A 25292-nucleotide genomic window follows, 5' to 3' on the forward strand; every position below is an offset into this window, starting at 1 on the left:
AGAGTGATGAACAATGAATGAATCAATGAATGACTTCTTTATAGGCTTTATAACTTTATAACTCAAATCATTCTCAAAACATGAAAATCTCAAACACGTTTTGAAAACAGCCCAGTAACAGTTTGTTTTTAATGTGCAATTATGCAGAACAAAACACGATGGAAATATTATATTCTAATTTTGTTTATTGTCTGTTTCACGTTTGTTTAATAGTGTTTCCTTATCTGCAGAAATTGCCAGCTGAAAAGCTCTCCTTCTTCTAAACCTTCCTCTTTTTGAAATCTGCTGCAGAACTGAAATAATGGACAAGTTATACTTAAGATGGATCTGCAAGATTACATGATTACTATTGATTGATTAAAATCTTTTTAAATTTGAAGATAACATTCAAAGGACAAAATGAAGGACTCTTGTTTAAACTATAAGTTTCGAAATAAAAGTAGAGAGATTTTATTATGTTTGATGATATTATGGACATGTTTTTTGATACAAAAAAGTTACGGGAACGTTTTACCTGCCTATATTTGGCCTCTAGCGTATATTTACAACCAAACTTTACCGATAACACCGCCGATGGAAGTCTACGGGGGTGTTACGCAAGAAACAGGAACCGGGGGTTTACGTTTTGATGGTGCAACGGGATGGATAGATGCTGGTGATTTTCAAGGTAAGTTTTCTTTTAATTTCTGACTTTAAATATAAAGTAGGTCAGCAAATGATTAAAGTTCATTACACAGACCGTGTATGTAAGCCTTTTGTGTGTTATAAATGGTAACCCCTGTCGTCGCACTACCATCCCCGCGAGGCGACGGCCCGGCGACGGGTATGCCCTCCTCCGAGCCAAAGTTCGAAAATGGACCCTTTTTAGAGACTGAATTTGGACGCTTAAGGTTGCATTTTTTGAGAGACTTTTGAGGAAAAAGGGTCCCTCTTATGGCTCGCACATACTCGGCACCCATTGCATTTTATCTTGTTTAAGTACCCTCTTGGGACTACCACACACGGCACGTCACCCGCATTCCCCGCCTTCGTAAATACGATGCCGGTGCCTTAAATGTAGACAGGGCTTAACAGTCAATCAAAGAGATGTAAACAGGCCCTTACGCACTGAAAAAGCACATGGCTTTGTTTTGATTTTCCGACCACTTTCGTTTTCTCCAATTTCAAAATGGACGATGAAAAAACTGGAGAAGTGGAGGAGCAGGAGGAAGATTTATTTTTATCAGAAGTACATTTAGATTTAGTTTCTTCATCTTTAGAAAATATTAAGAAGGATTCTAAAAGCCCAAAATGTATAACAAGAATTTTATTGGACTTAAAAAGTTTTCGAGAAAACAATGATGTTTTGATTTCATCTAAAAAATTCAAATGGTTACGATTCAGATGGAGATTTTGATATTGAGAGAAGTGTTGAAGAATCAAAAAGTGAAGATTTCCTCGCTCTTACATTTTGTCATCACAAGAATACCAACCTTTCAAATGTTGGATTTCAAATATGGAGGTCGTCTTTGTTTATTTCAGATTATATTTTATCGCTGGATGGTTTAGATAATAATGATACTTGCTGTTTAGAATTAGGCTGTGGAATTGGCGTTTGTTCCAGTATCTTGTCAGCAAAATGTCAAAGTTTTATTGCTACAGATAAAAGCAAAGAAATCCTTGATCTTTGTTTTGAAAATATGCTCCAAAATTATGAACCTTTGATGGTAGGTTTGCAGCATAGGAAAAGTGAAACTTTTTCTAAAGTAGAACATTTTGTGAATGAGAAACCATTCCATTGTAAAATAATAAACTGGATGGATGTTGCCAATTTATGGGAAGAAGATTTCTCCTTTGAGAGTGTTAATAAAGAAATGATCCTTAAAAGTTTGATGGAAGTTACCGGTTGTACAAATTACGATTGGAAAACTTGTGATATATCACAACTAGAAAAAGCGAATATGATTGTTGCTGCAGACTGTGTTTATGATGAAACATTAACAACGTCACTCTTTAAAACAATATTCTCAATTTGTCTTCTATCAAACAGCAATGAAATAACTATTATTTTTGGTGTAGAAAAACGCTTGAATTTCACTCTCAGTGACATGTGTATAGCTTCTCCATGTTATGATCATTTTATAAAACTTTTGGAATCATTGCAAACTGAACCATGGAATTCACTTGGAACTTTCATATTTCACCAAGAAAAAGATGACTTTGAGCAATTTCTAGTGTATGAGCGTAGTAAATATCTTGAATTGTGGAAAGTAAACTTTGTAAGACACAAGGAAATATGACATCACTGAAAAACTGTTGTCTGGCTTGATACCAGTGTAAGACACTCCTTCAGCTTCTCACTCAAAGTTCAATTCAATTTCAATTCAAAACATATATTTACCCGAAGGAAGGGACACCAAGTTTAGAAACCTAATTACAAATGGTGCAACCTAATAAAGAAATGAAAACTATTAAAATAAAATAAAAGTTTTGTAAAATCTAATCTAAATAAAATCTAATGTTAGTCGTATGTTTTTTAAATATACTTATGTTAAATATTTATAGTCTGCAGGATCAGGTCAAATAGTCTGCCACACTGTGCCACAAAAATTGTTGTTTAAAAATAAGACAATGCAGACCCACATATAATTGATAACTCAATAGTTAGTTGGTGGTAACATAACATTCTAGCCTTGATAAATATAAGATCAATATTCATTAGAGAACCGCTATACCAATTTTTAAAAGCCATATTCCAAATTTAAGTTTGACTTTCCTCTTTACAATGGTATAAAAATTTCCTAAAAATTCACATTACTTCGGACACAGTTAACCATCAAAGCTTTTATACTTTTTTCTTTTTTCTATAAGAAAGCAATTCATAAAAAAGATTTTTTGAAAAATCATAGCAACATCATCTTTTAAGCCAAAATTGAATCAATTTTTTTTTAACTTGGGCATTAAATACCAGTCACAGAGCAAAGTCTTATAATCTTGGAAAATGGAAGTTAAAAAAACTCATAATCAATAACAATGAGGATTTTTACTAGTTTACATTCTATCCTGCTTTTTCCCTGATTTCTTTTTTCAATATATAATGAATTATATTTTTCATATAACAGCAGAAAACCAAGCGACAATTTGCCATGCAGACTCTCTCAGTTTTGGCCCTCAATACACAATAGAACTGCTGAAGGGTTTTGAAGTCAATCTTTCAATTCAAAAGTGTCACAAGCCTTACAAGCGTTGTTTTGTAGATATAATAGGCTTAATAAAATTTATATTCTCTTCTTATTGATTTCAGGTCAGTGCATAGCACAACCAAAACATTGCACAAAAGGCTTATCTGTTGGATTACAACTGAATTTCGATAAAAAATCTGATGCCAAATCTCAAGAACTTGAATTCATATTTGATTCGGGTGCAGTACACGGAGAAGGTGTATCAGTTTATGTGCAAAGCAACAAATATCATTTTGAAGTTTCAAATGGAATTTATCGTTGGAAGGTAATAATTCTTCAGGATGGATTTTTTAATATCTGACACTTAAAGATTGTATTTGGGTTAATTTTATTTATATCGAGACATATCTAATAGTTCTTTCTTACTGATTTAGCAAGTAGGTTGTACACAACAACATTTTATGGACGTTGTTTTGACGTCTTTTATTTGTTAGTTATTGTTATAATATCAATTTTGTCTTCCGAGTATATATAAGTATTTTAGAATCCTAATAAAACAAGTTATATAAAAACCTTGCATAGAAGCAAAAAAGCCATAATTCAATTTTTCTCAATTCATGATAAAACCCAATGAAAACACCAAATTGACTCAAGGAAAATGCAGCAAAATTCCAAAAATAATTTGACATCATTAGTCTTTATTTCTTCAAATTATTCTTTTCATTATTTTTTGACAAAAACTTGGCTTTGAAGCAAGTTTTTAATGAACAGCCTTTGACAAAATTTGTAAAATTCTGAATATGATTGTGTTGGTAAAGTATTGCTTTATTGCTTTCACGTAACACACATGCACAATGAAATTAGCTTTACATGTACAAAATAAGATTCTTAAAAATCAAAAAAAAATCATTTCTAACTATAATAGGCATCTTTTGATCTGGAGCCAAACAAATGGCACTTTGTTTTGGCAACATGGAACCCACAATCAGGAATCTTGGTTTTTGTTGATGGTCCCTTGATAACAGTGGAATCTAAGAAATCTCAAGTTCAAAAACAACAAAAAGAAAAAGATAACTCTGAAATGCAACACCATATAACTATTGGTAAGTTCTGACAGGGTCCCAAATTTACTAAACAATCATATATTTGACAGGTCCCACTTTTCAAACTCCCGTGGCACTTCCCCGTCAGTCGTCAAGGTCAGTGCCCCCTCAAACATCAGTTCTTTCTGGTAAACTCTAATTCAGGTTACTTGCAGTTTAAGGTTATTGACAAATCTTGAGATAATCTCACCGTTGCTAGTTGCATAGTTGGTGTCATTTTCATCATCAAGATTAGAAAAAGGGAATTATATCACGCTAAACGTTAGGTTATCTTTAAAGTACTTTACAATTTTATCAGGGAATTGTTCGGTCGGGGAAATGTTCTGTCGGGGGAATTTTTTAGTCCGAGAGTTGTCTGCTTGGGGAATTACCCGGTTGGGGAGTTGTCTGTCAGGGAATTGCCCGGTCGAGGAATGGTCCATTGGGGAATTGTCGGTCGGGGAATTCTCCGGATACCCCTTGAAGAAAAGAACTTTTCACTTTTAAACTTATCGATATACCAAAAGCGGACTAATTCTTGGAAGACAATACTAGTAGTTTTGATTTTTACACAATAAATTTTCAATTTCAGGTAAAGCAAACAATGATCAGATTTCGACACGTTATGGTAAATTTGTAATGGAGATGATAGCAGTGTTCAATGAATATGTTCCAACTGGTCGTGTCATGTTATCGTATACATATACCAGTAAGTCTTTGCATATTAGAGTCAATTTTTGGACCTACCCCGGTGGAGGTCCTATAAATTAACCTCTGTTCGTCCTTTAATATATTTCGTTGTTTTTTCACACAAAAACATTATTAATAGCAATGCCCACCATGAAGCATGGTTCAATCGTCAATAAAACTGAGTTTTGAAGCCGGAACTTTCTAAAAATCGCCGGAGCAGCCCATTTTCGCCGGAAAAACGGTATTTTTTGATTTTCTTGAGCTGTGCTTTATATTTTTTTCATGAAATTTTGCACACTGATGCAAAATGATAATACCTAAAATGTGACGGAGCCCGATTTTCGAAAAATATTTTTTTCCGGCCGAAAAAGCCGGAAATATGTCGGAAAAACCGGTTTTTTGACATTTCCTCGAATTTTCATCTTTTGATTTTTTGCAGAGAGATGCGTGTTCGCAATAATCAAAACATGGCCGAGTTCGATTTTTGAGAAAAATTTCTTCCGGTGGAAAATGCCGGAAATCGCCGTTTTTGCAGATTTTCATTTGACTTTTTCCTTATTTCTTTGTTTTTTCACACAAAAACATTATTGATAACAATGCTCACCATCAAGCATGATTCAATTGTCAATAAAACTGATTTTTGCGACCAGAACTTTCTATTTATTTTTTTCCTTACAACCCTTTCCTCTCCCCCCCCCCCCCCATCAACAATCAATGATGAATTTTTTGCGTAATGCATTTTCGCTAAACGCTATATTTTCTGACTGATTTTTTTCATTTTTCTCCTCGTATTGCTATCTAACTTTCATCATGAGGTAGGTCCATTCAGCATGTAGCTTGTTAGACTTGAAGCGTTGGAAATTTAACCAAGTTATAATTGACACACCAAAATTAATTAAACTTAAATTGAATTAATTAAGTTAATCTTATTGCTAATAATAGAACATCAGAATGTTGAATTCGCAGCTCAAAGAAATTTTTTGTGGTGTGACCGATACGTCATGGTTCAATCCAAGTAGATTCAAGCCTAATCCCCTCTTATTCAGATCGGACTTTTATTATACAGTCTTTCGATTTTTTATCACGGCTCTCACGGCCAGAAAATTGCTTTTCTGAGCACTGATTGGTCAACTTGCTCAAATAAATTGAAATGCTAAGCAAACCTTTAGTAAACTTAATTACTGCATAAAAAATAAAAAAAATGATTGTTAAACCTTAACCTCAACCTAGAGAGCTCATAATGATTACTTGGAAATTCTGATCAATTTCAATCCATTAAAATACTCTTTTTGTATCCATTGTTGGACCTACCCCTACCCTTTCAGTTTTTATTTGACGTCAATTAGATAAGACGCTTTTGCAACGCTCTTCGGAAAAATGGCTGAAAACAAACAAAAAACATCAAAATTCATGAAAATAACATCAAAATGGATAAAGATCAGCCTTTCGAAGCAGCCTCACCACCTCAAGCTTGCACACCTTCAAGATGTACCAATGACGAAGACCTGGATCGCTTGGAATGCAAAAAATGTAAAAGATCAGTTCATTATGAGTGCACACAGCTACCTTTGTATCAACTACAAATATTCGTGACATCCTATAACGATCATTACTTATGTTCAAACTGCGTCCGAATAACGAAGAACCTAAGAAATAAAGTGGGGAAAAACACTCAACATATTATGCAAAATGAACTTAAAAAGAAAGACGACGTCATACAAAAACTGAACAACGAGGTCAACACCAACACCAAAACCCGTGATTCCATCAAAAATGATCTCAAAATTTTTCTGGCAGGAAAACTACAAGAAATGGAAGAAAAGACAAGAACCATGATAAAGGAAGAAATCAAGCACACAACAGAAATAATGACGGAGACATCAAAGAAAACATACGCCGAAATTACTAAGAAGCACAAAGAAGACTTAAGATCTGCCGAACAACAAAAACGGAAGGAAGAAAGTGAAAAGAAAGACATAGACTCTAGAAAACTGAATATCATCGTTCACGGGTTTCTCGAATATTCAGGCCCAGATAAGGAAAAAGAAGAAAATGAGAAAAAATATGACATATTTCGGTTCCGAGAACTCCTGGAGGACATCAATGTTCCAGAAATAAATGTTACTCACCACAGATTAGGAAACAGAAAAACAAAAAACGGCCGTCCTCTTAAAGTCACCCTACAAAGTCTGCTGACAAAGATCTTATCATGAAGAATTTACATGGAAGAAACTTGTAATCACGGAAGATTTCACAATCAACGAATGGAAAAAGATAAAGGAGATGCACGAACAAGCAAAGAAACTTAACAAAGACTATAACAATAAAGACTTCAACTGGCGTGTTAGAGGAAGCCCAAGAACAAAACTACGAATCGTTAAAAAATTACAAAACCAAACAAAAATATCTTCAAATTATAAACCAAAATACTCTACAGAAGAAATCGTCAGCGATTGGGCATCAACAGATGGTGATGAATGATTCATTTTGTAAAATAGGCAGTCGAACTCTATTAGCTTTAAAGCTAGTACATTTTTGTACACTTTTTTTCGACTTTAAAGAATAAACACATTAACACATTAACATACCCCGGTGGGGTGGAGGTCCTATAAATTAACCTCTGTCCGTTCGTCCGTCCATCCGTCCGTCCGTCCGTTCGTTATCAACTTTTCTCGAGATCGAATCATAGGAATCTTTTGATTTTTGGTACAAAGGTGTAAAGTGATGGTGGCCAAAATGTGACGGAGCCCGATTTTTGGGGGAAAAAGGCGCGGCAAATTTCGGCCAAAAAACGGCTAAAAAACGGTGAAATTTTGGTTGCTTGGCTTTTTTTTTATAGAAAAACTGGCCAAATGCGATATTTTTTTATAAGCACATTATCAATTACTTAGGTATTAGCTTTTCTCGAGATTGGCTCATTAGTTTTTATGATTTTTTGCACAAAGATGTGTAACTATAAACCCTCGAATGTGACGGAGCTCGATTTTTGGGGAACAAAAATTAAGTAAATATCAGCTAAAAAACGGCTAAAAAAAGGGTTTTTTGGACTTTGTGAAATATTGAATCATTGTTTTTTTCTGATTTTTTGCATGAAAGTAGGTATAAGATGGCTCAAGCAGATTTTTGTAAAAAAAGAATTTTTCAGCTCAAAAAATGCATCTTTATCTATAAGATCTATTAATAAGCATACATCAATGTTTTTAGCCAAATTACTCAATTTTTTGATGAGATAGATGTTTTTTTTGCTCACGAAGTATTGAATATGAAAGAATATTTCAAGAGCATGAAATTTTGGTTTCTAAACGTTTTTTTTTATAAGAAACAAACGACCAATTTTAATAGATCGTCACTATTTGTGTTCTGAATGATTGTTTAACGGTCCTGCTTACGTAGATATCAATTATATATGTGTTAAATGCATAACCAGGTAGGTTATCACTTATTTTTCTTTCTAAAGATACTCTAAACACCACTAACACAATACACACGTTTGAAAATTGTTTTTTACTATTTAATTTCATCATTATAGAACCATCAAATAACACAAAGCCGTCAAATATCAGATATGTAAACGTTCGATTTGTCAACAAGAACGAAGATGGGATTATTGTTTACCCAGATCGTGGCAAAAAGAAAACAACGGGCTATCCTGTCAACGGAAGGACCTCAACGTTCTTAGAATTTGTCTTGAAAGAAGGTATTATATTCATGATATGCACCACTGCAATGACTTAACGAAATTATGCAAATTTTCTGTTTTTGTTCCACTCAATACGTCACTTTTTCTATTGTTTAAGTGGCGTATTGGGTGGAAAATTCTAAAAGTTCTCGAAAGACTCTCCAGTGATGCATATCATGAATTGAAGTTTTCATGGTTGGTTCAGTTACGTAATATCTACTATTATGGAAGCAAACGTTCGAATCTATAGATTTATATTTCGTACAATATGGAAATATTGTACTCGCAACTGACCGATAACTATTACTTACGGAAGTAAACGTTCGAATTTATAGATTTATACGACTTTTGAACTGCTATTACAGAAAGATTCTAATAAAAGAGGTTCGAATTTAGCGACAGTTGACTGTAATAAATATTTTATTCAATATTTTCATTTTTCAGGTCCGTTACCATATGGCATGGATTTCTTAGTCAAAGATAACAAAACAAATGAAGTCCTTTTACTTGCACAGAAACAGTGGATACACGTTTATGCATCCGATGATTCACAATTTCTGGCTGAAATCAATGTTGGGAAAGGTTAGAGTTCACCATTTGTCTTTAGACTAGTTCTCTACTCTCGATTTCTAGTAGGGGTTACTACTCCTCTTTTAACCATATTTTTTCCCTGATATATAAAGTAGGCATGCCTCTTATGATTGTATTATATAGAATCTATATTACTGTTTAGTACGTAGTAAAAACGACTCCAGCCTATGACTCCAGCCTATGACTCCATGTTATGAATCTATCTTCTTGTAGTCAACTTAACTTTGTAGTTTTTAACTTGATTATTTTCGTTTCATATCAGATAAATTGGATAGTATCACATATTCTACCAAGGGTGTCTACCCAAATTATTACTTCAAGAAAGAACTACGCCCTGGGAAAGAATACCTCACCAAATCTGTATCACAGAACACTCAAAATGGTGGAGATAACGAACACAGTTCTAGTGAAGAAAACCATGACGCCAAACCAGCATTATCTCCACAAGGCAATACCAATGAGGATACAGCATCAAGCAGTTTTACTTCCTACATGGTTGATTCTTTCTTGAATCCAATACATCCACAGGTGACTGTTGAAACTGCTGCTGCTGAAGCAAGAATGAAATGTCCTGGGTCCGAATGTGTTGTATCGCAAGAAAAGGAACCAGGTAAAATAGAAAATTCATGTGTTTTAATTGCCTGTACCAGACTAGCCAGTACTTCCCAAGGAAACAAAATTCTTTTCCCGTCCAGAAAAATTGGATTCCGCTGCAAAAAGTAACACAGACATTAAAACGTGTTAAAAAGTGATTTTTGTCTAACAGGCTAGTACCAGACAGATATGCGGCTCTTTTTATCGACACTGTTCCGTCTGTTGCATTTTACAAATAATCCATGGGGGAGCTGACAAAGAATTGGCGTCACTTCACTGAAATCCAAACTCGTAATCGTAGCAACATAATAGACCAACAAACTGATAAAAAACTGTATGATGGGATGGGATAATAGGCTAGTGTTTTCTTACACATATTCTCGCTCTGCCCCTTTCTTCTGGTGAATGGTTAAATTATTTCGTAAGATTCTTGGTGGAAAAATCTTAATAAACGGATGGAAGATCATAATTGCTGGGGATAGGAGGTTGTACCTCTAAGTACTCCAAAAATAAGGGAATTATAGACCAAAACCCGGCTATTTAAAGCAAAATAAGGGACCCTTCTTTAGCTGTAAATATTTTCAAAAATTAGTAAACTTTAAATTATTTCAGGGGATGATACTATGGGTAATATGCAAATCTTGAGTGCCATTCATGGGAACATCAACGCGAACATGACATTCCAACAGCAGACAGTATCTGGCGTTGACAATTCAGTCGGAGGAGGTACCTCGACGCAAACTGGTGAAAGTACTGGTGATACTTCCAAAACTGAAGCTCAACCAGGTACTACTGAAAAGACTGAGGCAGGACCAAACCAATCACAGACAGGCACTGGTTTGCCATCTGAAACAGGTACAGGTCAATCAAATACAGGCAACACGCCTCAAGGTACTTCAAAAAAGCCTGGTCAAAATACAGAGCAAACTGGTACAGGGCAACAGACTCCGTCTCCTGGAAATGCAGGACGACAGACTCCGTCTCCTGGAAATGCAGGACAACAAACTCCGTCTCCTGGAAATGCAGGACAACAGACTCAGGCCCCAGGAAGTTTAGATAGGCAGACTCAAGCTCCTGGAAATGGTGGCCAACAAACTTTACCTCCTGAGATGGCGGGACAGCAGACTCAGGCCCCTTGGAATGCAGGTCAACAGACTAAGGCCCCTGGAAACGTAGGTCAACAAACACAAGTTCCTGGAAACATAGGTCAACAAACCAATACAAATGCAGGTCAAACTCCGGTTAAACCAACCACTTCAACACATACCACTATATCCGTAATTACAGGTTCTTCTACCCAAATGATCAAAATTACACCAAAATTAATCTCATCCACCACAACTACACAAGCAAAAACAACGAAAGCAGAGCCTGCGATCCAAACTTCCACCCCAGCTCACTCCACAGTGTCTTCGCAACCCCTGACACAAACAACAAAGAAACCCTTGTACACAACAACACAGGGTCTTAAACAAACAGTAGCTACACTAAGTTCACCAAAAACTCCACATCCATCAGGACCAAGCACCAAGACTCCATATTCAACTTTCACCATTGATACACCAAAATCCCATCCACCATCACCAAGCAATACTCCTCCACCATTATCATCTAAACCTGGTAACCAAGCCTTCACAACAGCTCAAGCATCCATTACACCATATAAGACAACACCTTCGAAACAACCAGAACCATTTATAACGACAACCCTTTCAACAGCACTTTGGACCCAAACACCTCAATCGTCATCAGTTTACACTACCCAAAAACCATACCCAGGAACAGCTTCTCCTTATCAAACACCATCCAAACCATCAAATACTTACCCTCCTACTCCATTTCCTTTCACCTCGTTACCAACTGCTATATTCACCACACAGCTTCCTCAATCACCCCAACCTCCAATTACTACCCAAACCTCAAATGACTACTCAATCGTCAACCGTAGCACCTGTTAATCCTATTTGCTGCCCACATCCACCCCAGCCTCCTCTTCCTTGCTGCCAGCAGCCAACTATAGTAACGACCACAATTCAAACCATTTGTTGTCCACCACCTCCAGCACGACCACTTCCATGCTGTCAGCAGCCAATAACTACTCTTCCTCCCCCTCCACCAACACTTTCGCCTTCTCCTCCTCCGCCACCGCCACCGCCTCCCCCTGCAGTACCTGTTACACTTTCTCCACCTTCGCCTGTCTCGTTAGCCCCGTCGACGCCTAAAGAATGTTGTCCTCCTCCTCCATTGCCGCCACTTCCATGTTGCACAACCACCACGGCGACTGCTGCCCCTCCCTGCCTCACCCTCGCTCCACCTCCACCCCACAGCTCCACCTCCGCCACCACCGCCCTCCTCAACCACAACTACCACCGCCACCTCCAACACCGCCTCCTCCTCAATCACCACGCCACACCCCCCTCCTCCACCGCCGCTGCCTCCTACCTCCCACCGCTGCCCTCCACCTCCTCCCCCCTCCTCCCTCCTCCTCCTCCTCTCCTCCTCCTCCTCCACCTCCTCCTCCTCCTCCTCCTCCTCCACCTCCACCTCCACCTCTATCTCCGACTCCGTCACCCGCTGAATGTTGCCCACCCCCTCCTCTGCCTCCACTCCCATGTTGCGTAGCTACCACAACTGTTGCACCTCCACCACCTCCTCCTCCTCCTCCGTCACCACCACCACCTTCGCAAGCAGAATGCTGCCCACCTTCTCCCCTTCCACCATTGCCATGTTGTACAACGCCAAACACCTCCTGTATGTTGTCCGCCACCTCCATTACCCCCTCTTCCATGCTGCCCAACAACTACAACTCTTCCGCCACCGCCTGTCACGACACCTCGACCAGTGACCACCCCTGAGACTACTAGACCGGTGACAACACAACCACCTACCACAAAAAGAATCAAGAACCACTAAACCTCTCCCTACATCTACGCCTTTCACTACCAAGAAAAAAACGACTACCCCAAAGCCTATCCGGACTAGAACTACACGTAAACCTTCCACACCAAAGATTCCTGAAACCCCTCCACCAGCTACCTACCCAACACCAAAGACTCCTTGCCCTCCTGGTAATATAACATGTTCTGGTATGCAGATTGATCTGTTTGATGTTTTCGATTTCCAATGTCCTGGTTGTCCTACTTGCACGCCTCCTTGTCCTCCAGAGCAGGTTCCAACCACTCCTCAATCTATTGTAGATGCTGCTAGTAAACTTGTAATGCAAGGCTTGAATCAGCTTGTTGATTCTGCTTCTAAAACAGTTGGTACCTTCATGGAAGGCAACCATCAACAACAGGGGCAGCAGCCATCATCTTACTCCAGTCCAGCCACGACACAACAGCAAGTTAATTATGGATCACTAGAAGCAGCTCAGCAACCTCAAACCGGATATGGTCAATCAGGATCTCTAATATACCCTTTATCTTATCAAGAAGAGCAACAGATGCGCCAGAAGGCGGCAGCATCACCAGTAGTAGATATGCACCAGTATACAGCTTAGTCACCGGTGGTAACACACCTGGATCTGTCAGAAACAGCTTAAACAACGGAGTTGATTCTAAAACAATGGATGATGAGTACACATCATCAATCAAAGACATTTCTACCAAGAGTGGAGAAAGTTACTCGAATCAAAATCAGAATCTAGATCAACTTTCGCCGATTAAATTATGGACGACTTCTCGACCACCTGGTAGCTCTCAAACCACGACTGATACTCAAAATATAGGTATGTTTAAATTATTGGGTTTCCTTGGGCTTCAAGAAAAGGTAAAAGAGTGTATAACTTTTTTAGTTACTTGATAAATTTAATCCAAAGAAGCTTTGTTTCTTTATAAACCACAATTACTTAACTGGTAGAATTAAGAGCGCCTTTTGATTTGACTTTATAATAATATAGTTTTACAAATTCGCTGGCCACCGTGCGGACACATGGGCCTCTATAAATCGCTCATACATTTTGGGTTAATTATTACATTATTATGATATAGACTTGAATTACTATCGGCTAAATGATAATGTATTTTCATTTTTGGTTCTAAAATCCAGGCACAATAACACAACAACCAATCATTATTGATCATAATAAACCCATGGAAACGTTAACTGGTAACCATGGTATCACATGGTTGCTAACAGACATTCAAAATGGTGTCGTCACATCAGCTGATGATCTAAAAGTTCATGGAGATATCCAGAAATGGCAAGGTGGTTTGAAATTGGATGGCAAAGATAGTTTGATTGAAGTTAATACATCGAAAGGTAAAGAAGGATTAGAAGAAGACTAAGCTCTAGTTTAGACGGCCCACTTTCTGCCCTGCATATTCTAATTGTAATTATTTGAGTAGGCGAAAAGTAGTCGCAGAGTTAGTGTTAAAATCTTTGCTTCGAAAAGATTGAAAGAAGACATTGTATTGATGTCAAAAGAGGGCTATGCATCGACTTTAGACAGCACTTTCTGCCCACTTTAGTTCACAATTAGAATGGTCAGGGCGGAAAATGTGCCGTCTAAAGTAGAGCTTATTCGTTTTTGATTATGGGATTTTGTATTAGATGAACAATAAAGTTGATTTTCTTGACCTTTTTTGAGCTAATAGTGACATTGACATTAATATGAATTTGGAGAAAGAATAAAGATAAAATGATAATCTTCCTGATCCGTTTCTTTTTTTCTAGTTCCTTTCCTTGAAGATTTCTCACAAGCCAAAGATGGATTTTCCTTACATTTCAAATTGATGTTGGATAACGACATTGACGATTACCAACAACCACGATATCTCTTTGACGTCATCACTGGCAAACAGGACACAATGTATTGCTACATTCTGAAAGGACATGTTTGTTGTGGTGTCACTTATAGTGGCAAAGACTATAAGGTAGTGCGTCTGGATTCCCATTTGTTTTTAAGGTTCGACCTATTTGCCACGGAAAAAAAATGAAGGTGTGCGGACCTATTTGCCAGATGTCGGCATATGCACAGAGTTTACCATCACATTTAGCTTTATTTTCTGAAATATAAGTGATATGTGTTTATGGTAATTATTAAAAAACATCTTTGAAATATATTTTAATTATTCAACTGTGCTATTTAATAAAATCTAGCTGAAAATCGAACTTTCAATAAACTACAAAAAAACCCGCGGCAAAGAAGTCGAAAGTGCTCATGTCGGCAAAAGCCGACATCGGGAAAGAAATCGAAAATGCTCTTCGGCATTCGACATCGGCACGGTAAGGGTTAAGTTTTTGATAATCCTGCTTCAGGATTAAAAAACTTCTATTAATAAGAAAAGTGCTTTGTGCGTATTTGTTATTTTTTCTTCATTGTAGATTTTTGTAATCCCCTCTCGTCATGCAAATTCAGGTTGCTGGCATTCTCTAAGGATCGTGCTTTTAATATGGATAATAGACCATTTCACAGCCGCAAAGCGTAATGGGTAATCAGGACCACTGTGCGCTAATGACGACGACTTACTATTGGTCCAAAGTTTTGAAAATCTTTGACGATTATTGCGTCTAGCCAACAGATAGCCGTTATGGAGGCGCAATCGGTCCTGATTACCCAAGATTCATTTCGACTGTGAAATGGCCTATGATCTGTTACCTTTTGGCTTTATCGATCTTTGTGATAAAGACTAATAGACAACTCTCCCACTCACTACCAAAGTAGACTTGGATAAAGAAACAAAATGTAATATTATCATGAAATTTCGGGTAAAATTCAGATTCAAAATAAATATTAATTGATATCAAAGAAAATCCCTGACTTTAAACAAACCCATTCATGGAATTCAAATTCCAAATCGAAATTTCTTTTAGGTTAATTCAACAATTTTCATTGATGAGTGGGCTTATCTCTCAATCGGTTGGGAATCAACTAAAGGTTTATACCTATACGTTAATGGAGAGCTTAGATCCAAGTCAACTCATCCCACTGATATGACACCAGACAAAAGAAACGAGTTATCCAACGACGTTTCTTTATTGAGTCCAAACGGCTTTGTGATTGGCTGTACTATGAACCAATCAGATTGCTTAATTGTTTATATCATGATGGTGGAAATAGTTGTTGGGATGGAAGACACGAGGGCTTTGATCGAATTCGCGCCACCTATTCTCACAAACAAATACCTTGTTACGGCCTCGTCAGCTTACGAAGCCTCGGCTTTTCAACGTCAGTTAAGGAAAACAGACGCCGTAGAAGAGAGCCGAGGGACCTTAGTTTTCGATGGAGTACGTGGATTTATGACAGACTTAGGCACTTATGCAGGTGAGTATTCGTTAGAAAATTCATTTACACCTTATCGGCCCTTTTTACGCCGGTCCTAATTTAGTACAGGACCCTTTTACGTCGGCCATTATCATGCTAAAGCTCAAATTTTTCCATTTCTAGCCTGGCCCTAATTTAAATCTGATCCCTTATGCCGGCGATAAAAAATGTAACATCAACAAGAGCCGGCTTGAAAAGGGCTGCAATAAGGAAATTTCTTAATGCAATTTCATTGCAGTGGTGCATATCATGAATTGGAGAATCTAAGGGACTGGGAACAAATTTGGTGAGATGAAAACATTCAAAATTATTTTTCTTTTTCAATAGATACCTTTGTTACGTCACCCAATTTGAATCCAGCTGGCCTCACTGTCATGATCAAACTCAAATACGATCACAACACACGTAATAGTAGTGACGAGAAGTTTATTTTGGACACTGGAGGATGGTTAGGCCACGGTATTTCCTTGTTCACACATAATGGTTTGATTTACGCAACAGTGGGTAGTAATGGTCATGTTTGGGTGGTAAGAAATACTTTAAACTTTCTTCCGTCCGTTTCAAAGGACATAATAGAATTTCTATTCAACACAAGAACCGTGAAAGAATCTACTTTTAGAAATTTCAAATTTTTATGTATTTTGACTTTGGAAAATAGTTATTTATATCATTATCAACTCCAATCCTGCAAAATTTCCCAATTAGGACTTCATTCCCTCCAAATTTATTAAGATTTTTGAAAATGTTGAGATTTTCGAATCTGAAATTTTGATAAGTATAGTAAAAAAACACGTGTATTATAAATATAAATACCCCGTTCTTATACTCAAAAGGGATAATCAGATAGTTTTAGAAAGTTGACATATGGATTCTTTCCATTGTCCTGAGTAAAACCTGAAAATGTGTCTGACTTTTACCCAATAGTCGAGATATTCAAGTTACAAATTTTGACTTTTTGTGATAGAATGATAGAATTTCAACAAAACAAGAACTGTGAAAGAATCTACTTTTAGAAATTTCAAATTGTTATGTATTTTGGGTTTGGAAAATAGCTATTAAACATAAATACTCAGCTGGCACACAATTGCTTCATGGTTTATCTAATGTTCATAACGTCCATTTAACGTTAGAGGAACGTTGAAACAGCGTTGTATGCCAGCTGGGTACTTCGTTGTTATACTCAAAATCACAAAAAGTCTCTGCAGGCTAAATATCTCAAACCATTTGAATTGAATTTTCTTCCGTTTTACAATCAACACCGTTATGCCAAATATTCTTGTTAACTGCACTTAAAAACTTAATATAAAACCTTTCAGTCTGATAGCCTTACCAGTAGAGCGAAATCCAAATCATTCGGGAGCTACAATCGGCGCCGAAATATTTGGCACTTTAAAACCGCAAGTTATAACATTATAACACCCCTGTCTCAGTGCCCCGGTGGCATGATTTCAGTACATGATTTTTTTCAGTACATGGTTTCAGTACATGATTTTTTCCTACGTCACTGCAGTAATCAAATTTTTATTGCACTCATTTGTGAATTGAGATATAAATTGAATGAAGACAGCGACAATAAAAAACAGTTCTTGAATTCCCAAGCCATTTAGGATGATTACAAATGAGTGCAATAAAAAATTGATTACTGCAGTGACGTAGGAAAAAATCATGTACTGAAACCATGTACTGAAAAAAATCATGTACTGAAATCATGCCACCGGGGCACTGATACAGGGGTGTATTATACTTAAGACTTAGGAAAACCTTAGGATCTCAGGATCTAAACGCTCAAAAATGTTCCAATATGACTGAGAACATAGCCTGGAAGTCACTTAATCCCTCCCAAATAGAAAAATTCCTTGAAACAAAGTGGAAGTACTGAAATTGCAGTTCTCGCCCGAGCTTTAAATAGTCAAAATTGGCCATCTATTTCGGCGCTTATTTTAGTGAAAAATGTGTCCAGTCTTTACATTGCGAAAGCATTTCAAAAAATCAACTTCTTTTAATTTTCCATGTTCATTCAAAAGACATTTATTCTACCTTTTTAATTCTAGACGAACACAAGTAGTATTGACTTTACATCATGGAACCTGCTTATAATCACCTGGCGTCAAGACATGGGTATCCACCTTTATTTCAATGGTGCTATCGCTAGTAAAGAAAAATTTCCGCGCTACACACTTGATGATTACAAAGATTCAAGTAGCAGGTAAGATTCCAATTTAACTTTCTCAGCCTCTTATTTTTTTAATAAGGTAGGGTCATCTTTCATTCGAATGTTTCTTTAATTCGAACTAAAAAATCTGTCTCCCTCGAGGAATTCCTAAGAGATTTCCCCCGAAACAACCCCACAATGCATCGCTTTTTTTAGAAAAATCAAAAACTCCGATAAGATCTATTATGATACAGTTGACGTAGTTGACGATTTTCAAGGGGAGTTGAGTTTTCATGAATAAAGGGGCGTATCGGATAGAGGAGCATGATTTTCAATATTATCGAATAATCGAATTTTAGAACGTCGAATTAAAAAGCGTATCTGTGGACAGTGATTTTTATTTTCTTACAGACTAACCATCGGTTGCAATTTATTCAAAGCACCTCAGAGTTTTGGGAAATTCTTTTTATCCATGCTGTCCTTTTCGCCAATGTTCTCATCCATTGATGAGCTCATGAAATTCTCGTTACCGTTAAAATTACTACCGACATTTGATTGGTTCTTAATGATGATCCATAATGGTACCACTATGACGACACCTCCATTGTTTTCACATGGCAATGTAAGGCAAACGGATAATGGATTATTGTTGGACGGGAAATCTGGCTGGTTGAGTGCTGAAGGGTTGCAAGGTAGTTTGTGTGATTTTTGTTGTAAAACAATTCCTATCTCACAGGCCTGGTGGAATTTTTTTCCCACGATGGGCTCTTCCAGAAAAAAATTGAATATAGGGGTATGGAGGATATTTGGATATTTGGAAATTTACCCCCCGGACAAGCATCAATTAACCCCCTGGACATTCAAAATTACCCTTAAACATAGCAAAGTTACCCAAAAACAGAGCAAGTTTACCCACCGGACAAGGTAAATTTTGTAGATTTTTCACCACTCCCGGGCACTATATCCTCCACCCCCCATGTACGGACATTTTCTGAAAGAGCCCAGTTGGGATTAAAGTTTCTATTAGTATTATACCAAGCTTAAACAATCCAGTGGAGATGGTTTCGGAGTGCAATTTTCCATTGAAAATCAAAAAGGGATGAAATTAGTAGGGGTGAAATTGAAAGTTATTTTTCCCACCGGGGACAAAATTTTGGCTAAATCTTCCAGTGGGGTGGGAGTCCCACCGGGCTGCAACACAGACTTGTGTCATATGTTATCATATCTATAAAGACAAAAAGATACGCCTAGAAACATTTTGAATACGTCTTGACAACATTTTTAAAGTTACTCAGCTCTCACTAACTAACGGAAGTAAAAAGGGGATTTGAACTCATTTTTGTCTCAGATAATCTTTCCGCTTACTTTTTTTTGTGTCGAATGCGAAATTTTCCTATTGATATTAACCCTACGCAAGGGTCTTATTTAGGCCCGGCAAACGGCGAATTTCGCCGGTTCAAGGCACGAAAATGATTACAATTCTCCGGTCTAATAATTCGGTTCGCCGCCTCAAGTACATATTCACGCTAATCAATACATTGGGCTTGCTAAGAATTCGCCGGCCTAGAATCAAGAATTCGCTGGAGCTAATTTTTCATTCGTCAGCCTATCAAAAACAATGCAAAACCCCTGCATACGTACCCTACCTTATAATACTCTGTATAACGTAGAGTAGTTCACAACATACCCTCTATAGCAATGAATTTTGAAATTTATCGTAGTTATCGAGTCTGTTTACTAACAACGATTCCCTTATTGGAACTAATTTTCGCAGGAACTAATATTTGCGGTCGAAAAAAAAAATCGGAAAAATTGCATTTAATGGTTTTAATTTTTCGTGGTTTTGCCCTTTTCTGGACAAATTTCTTTCATTTTCCTAGGGATTTTTTAACTTTTTCAGTAAAATTGGAAAAAATTGTATTTCGCGGGTTCAAATTTTCGCGGTTTTGTAATTCCCGTGAAAATTAGTTCCAATAAGGTTAACTTTTCCTTAGGTGTATCGGATAACAATGGTGAAATCATCTGCGAGCATTTCCAGAAAAACATTACATGTCCCGCAGGACAAATCATCAAACTCGGTTACGCAAATTACGGACGCACATCCGATATTCCATGTCAAAGTATACGGAAATATATCACCCGGACATGTAAATCAACGGACAGTCTCAAAATTGCTAAGAAGGAATGTGAAGGGAAGAATCATTGTATAGCTAAAGCATTGAATTCAGTTTTTGGCAACCCATGCCCTGGTGTCATCAAATATTTGGAACTCAGATACCAATGTGTTCCAGAAAAGACAAACGGTACTAATAAAAATGAACTAGCAAACGTTGCAGAACCAATTAGAGGTATTAAGGCCGGTCTCCACTTGCGCGCTTCGATGGCACTTTTTCGAGCAAAGCTTCCACGCTATTAGTCAAAAGAAAAATGAAGCAACTCAATTGGCGCGATCTGACGTAACGGTTGAAATGTTGAAATGTTTTCAACTTTTTTTTCGAGCGCGCGCTACATTTTTATGACATAATCTTTTTTCCAAGCAAAAAGCATTAAGGCCAAAAAGTGCGATTGCAGCGCGCGCAAGTGGAAACTGGCCTTTAGAAAATATGTTTTCTTAAACATTTACAAGTCGAAACTTCCATCAAAAACGCCCGAAAAAGTTCGGATGTTGACCTCTATTTAGTGATATTCCGGTGAATCAAGAATAATGACGTAGTCGAATCTCTTTTAGGACGTCTAACGGATTCGTACAACCCTGCGGTTTTGTACAGTTTTTCAGACATGGTAAAAATAAGCAAAAAGTAAAGGAGGGAAAAATTTTATACAAACTAAATCCGGTAACAATAATCGTATTATCATATAACGCCTATACTACTGTATTACACGCTTTATAAACAGCTCCAGTCTAAGAAGGTCTCCGATCCAGACTACCTTCCAGCTTGCTAACCATTGGAAAGCCCATTATAATTTTGATTGCATCATACTTGCGTTCACTTTTTAGATCATTTCCTACTCAACCCAGCTTTGTCTGAAGACGGTATTACCATAACTATGAAACTGAAGATCCTGAACGATCTTGATCAATCTTATTCCGGTCCGTGTTTTATCTTTGATTCGGGCGGTCATTATGATGGAGAAGGCGTCTCGATGTATGTACTAAAAGACGAGTTACATTGTGTTGTGGCGGTCAAAAATGGAATGTGGGCGGTAAGTCTTCTTTTTGTCTTTTTTATGCTTGAACTGGACTCGAATAAAACAGCCGTAATGACGGCTGTAAACTCCGATAATTTTCATGGGTCAGCCTTTCTTAATATATCTAACATAAAATTTAAAAGAGTATATCCTTGTAAGTGCGAGCGCAAACGCAAACCAAATCGGGAAATCAAACCGGAAAGATCGGGAAATCGAACCCGACTATCGCAAATAATCGGATTTACGCACAATTACAAATGAAAAACACTGATTTTAAGAAACTCCTTAGCCGGAGTTTAATAACCTTGAAATTTTTATTAATTATTGAAAAATAAGCTCGAAGCAAAGGTCTAGAATGAAATCAACAACTTTTCTATGAACACCCGGATGACGAATAGAATCTAATGTTTTCTTTGTTTTTGCGTGCTACATTTTTCAAAATCTAGCGGTAAATGATTACTTACCTTTAAGACCAACTAACTGTCAACTCTACTGTGATTTTATGACATAAAATTTTTATTTGATGGTATGTTTTTTAACTTAAGTGACTATATTTCTTTGTGTGTTTTAGTTAGAGAGTTGTTGTAATACGGTTTTTTTGCTCAGAATTTCATACTCTATCAGATGGTACCAACCATTTTCGCTTATTTTGACTTTTGAAAATAAGCTATTTCTATACCCCTTATTTTCCCTTGCAGTTTTTCCTATGGCGTCACTATTTTGGTCACAAAAAGTTTTCCCGGGCCTAAGCCGCGTCTTCCCTCTCAAAAAATGTATTGTAATATACTGTTTTTTGGAATAGACTAAAAATGGTTAGGTCGTAAAAAAGATGTCACGGAACCCCAGGCTTGGCCCCCCACTAAATCTAGTGTTTGTATAAAATTCACACTGTCCGTGCAAATTAACAAAGTTTCTAACCTTTGGTCATACTTCATTAACCCTACCTTAATGTACCTACATTCATCTTTATAGACTAAAGCACGCATCACACGTAACGAATGGATATTGGTCATTTTAACATGGCAACGCAATCAAGGAATCATTCTTTACATCAATGGGCTCGTCTCAGGCTCCTCCATCAATAAAATACACTCCTCCGCAGAGACGAACAATACATCCAACCAATTCGTCTTTGGGAGATCAGTATCAACGAGCAAGGACGGGGAAGGGTTTTCAAGATTCCAAACAACAGTGTTTTCACTGTTGAAACATTTTGTAACCAAAAGCGAAAGTATTCGATTGTTTTCGTATTACGTTGGAAGAGCGATCGCCAAAGGAATGGAAGGTAGGTCGGTCCCCCAGCTGGTACAAAAAGTCAAAACATTCAAGCAACGTCCATTTAGTGTTTTAATCTCTTAACAGATTATCAATTCTGCGCACACCACATTCTGCTCTGAAGGTCCCATGCATGGAGTATATCAGAATCTGCTCGGAAATTAACTATTATCCATGAAGCGTTAGGGTGAACGTTGTTGGAACAAGGTTACGTTCCAGCTGGGATTGGATAGTTAATGACTCCAGACCCTTTATTTGCATTGATGACTGAGACTTAGCAAAAGTCATCACCCTGACGTAGTTTCCTTGATAAGCAATAAGCTAGATAAGCAGAAAATAAAATAAAATATAAAGTTTTTACTCGTAAATTATGCGGTAGAGGCGAAATACGAATTTTAATAAGATACACGTTTTTTATAAGAACATCCACAATTTTCGAAGCCTTCGGATGTTCTTAACTTTTTGAGTTTCAAGCATGTTCTTATTTTCGCCATTTTGTGAGTGTTTTTGTCCGTTTCCTAAGAAATCTGGTGTTTTAGAGCTCGCAAAGCTTAGAATTTTCTTAGCTTGTTCTTAACATTTTGGCCATCGAAGCCTAATGTTCTTATATAGTTTGTTCTTATAAAAAACGTGTAATTGAAAATGATTGACCTTTTAGTTTCGCAAAATCTGTTTCAAATAAATACTATTTTTTGCAGTGTCGGCAATGACGTCAGATACGACAATCATTTGCGAGTACGAATCTCGAACTATAAGATGTCCGTCAGATCAAGTCCTGGAAATTGTCAATTGCAATTACGGCCGTACGTCCGCCCGTCCGTGCGCGTGGGGTACGCATCACGTGACCAATTGTACGTTACCGAGTTCAGTGGATATTGCGCGTGCGCATTGCAATGGGAAGAATTCGTGTGAATTGACGGCCAAGAGTGGAATGTGGAAAGCGAATCCGTGTGTCGGTGTGATCAAATATGTGGAAGTCAAATATATCTGTAACGAAGTGAAACTCGGAGGTATGTAATTTTATTACAACTCGAGCCTCTATAACTCGAATGTCTCCTTAATTCGAACAAGTTTTATGGTCCCTTCAGTTCACAACGCCTTACTCGATAACTTGAAAAAATTCGTGTTCCCCGTGCTTGGTCAAAATATGAAAATTATGAACATTCAAAAATTAGCCCTTTCCCAATTATTGGAAATATTGAAAGAGTGAATAACGTCGGGGCAAGTTAAACCTTTCATTCTAAAAATTCTCTCCTTTAACTTCCTGTATTAAGACATTCTCGATCCTGGGCGAAACCATCGACGTTTTTGTTATTTGATGAGCTTTAGCCCTGGTCTTGAAAAAGATTATCTCGATATGTATCGGGTGGTCCAAAAAAAGTTTCCATAAGTTTTGACGTGTAATTTATACGTAAATTTCGTGTAATTTATACGTGCTAAGGTCTGTAATTTCGACATTTTACATGTTATGGAATTATTATATTATAATTATACATCTTCTTCAGAATCAAGGAGTACAACATACATTGGGAACGAAGATCCGAACTCGCTTGTCATACCATAAAAAACCACTAGTCATACCATAAAAGAATTCCCTAAGGAAAGGAGTTATTGAGACCAAAAATTGCTTTTTCAAACGGCTATACTTTTGGCTACGTCTTTCAAAACTCGCCTCGAAGATGTAATACTGAAGATGATTAGGAATTAAATGATGGTTGTTAAAATTGTTTTACGGAGACCTATAGAATCTCATAGAGGCTGGTCGAAAAACACTAAAAATGATATAATCTCAATGGAATACACGCCTTAACTATGATATCCTCCAGCTGCGAGGCAAGGAAATTAAGTACTGTTGGTCAGATAGTTGTGATGATCACTATACCTATAACAGAACCTCTTGGAAGTTGGTTGTCTCAGCACCAAATTGGAATATCGTATCGGCGACTTACTGCGAGGAGTCCTCCGGAAAGATATTTATTTTGAGAGGCCTTGGTACTACTGTCAGGAGTCCCTTTTTATCCGTTACCCCTGCTGATGAAATACAAGGGAGAGTGATTTTCAAATTCAAAGACTTATAATGAATATGTGCATCACTCTTTCGTTACTTTATGGTAAAGCCAAAGGCTTGCACAACCACTTGAATAATTTTACTGGAATCTCCTGATGATAAAACAACTTGGTTTAACATTGGTGAATCCGAAATTCAATGAATATGTACATCACTCGCGTTGCTTGATGGTAAAAGCCCATAGATTTGTATAAACCACTTGTTTTAAAGTGAAAATGTTGTTAAAATATTATTCTGTTATGATAGTTATTTTTTGGACCTACCTGGAGGTCCTATAAATTAACCTTTGTTCGTCCGTCCGTCCATCCGTCCGTCTGTTACCAGCTTTTCTCGAGATTGGCTCATTAGTTTTTTCTGATTTTTGGCACAAAGATGGAAAATAGCAATGCCCAAAATGTGACGGAGCCTGATTTTCGAAAATGCCGGAAAAACCGGTTTTTTGATATTTTCTCGAGATTTCATCATTAGTTTTTTCTGATTTTTTGCTTAAAGATGCGTATTAACAATGCCCAAAACATGGCCAAGTCCGATTTTTGAGAAAAAATT

General features: G+C 37.2%; 3 protein-coding genes across 3 annotated transcripts; 2 read left to right on the forward strand and 1 right to left on the reverse strand.

Annotated features, from left to right (window-relative positions):
* The first annotated feature begins 325 nt into the window (after positions 1–325).
* LOC136812775 (mucin-2-like) lies at positions 326–11835 on the forward strand. Its single transcript, XM_067069299.1, has 8 exons — positions 326–667; positions 3284–3486; positions 4087–4264; positions 4836–4952; positions 8463–8630; positions 9057–9194; positions 9466–9813; positions 10410–11835. Exons 1-8 carry the CDS (start codon positions 400–402, stop codon positions 11753–11755), a joined length of 2766 nt encoding a protein of 921 aa, XP_066925400.1. The 5' UTR covers positions 326–399; the 3' UTR covers positions 11756–11835.
* A 43-nt stretch (positions 11836–11878) lies between these two features.
* Positions 11879–12585, reverse strand: LOC136812717 (uncharacterized). Its single transcript, XM_067069243.1, has 2 exons — positions 12240–12585; positions 11879–12015 (listed from the first exon to the last, which is right to left on the reverse strand). Exons 1-2 carry the CDS (start codon positions 12583–12585, stop codon positions 11879–11881), a joined length of 483 nt encoding a protein of 160 aa, XP_066925344.1.
* LOC136812776 (uncharacterized) lies at positions 12299–24995 on the forward strand. Its single transcript, XM_067069300.1, has 12 exons — positions 12299–13524; positions 13845–14057; positions 14472–14671; positions 15612–16062; positions 16390–16589; positions 18114–18268; positions 18626–18906; positions 20209–20562; positions 21213–21418; positions 22376–22688; positions 23377–23688; positions 24184–24995. The coding sequence occupies exons 1-12, from the start codon at positions 13362–13364 to the stop codon at positions 24240–24242; spliced, it is 2907 nt and encodes a 968-aa protein (XP_066925401.1). The 5' UTR covers positions 12299–13361; the 3' UTR covers positions 24243–24995.
* Positions 24996–25292: the final 297 nt, after the last annotated feature.

Source organism: Clytia hemisphaerica, unplaced genomic scaffold (assembly GCF_902728285.1).
Source record: "Clytia hemisphaerica strain Z4C2 unplaced genomic scaffold, Clytia hemisphaerica genome assembly, whole genome shotgun sequence".
Classification (NCBI taxonomy): Eukaryota; Metazoa; Cnidaria; class Hydrozoa; order Leptothecata; family Clytiidae; genus Clytia; species Clytia hemisphaerica.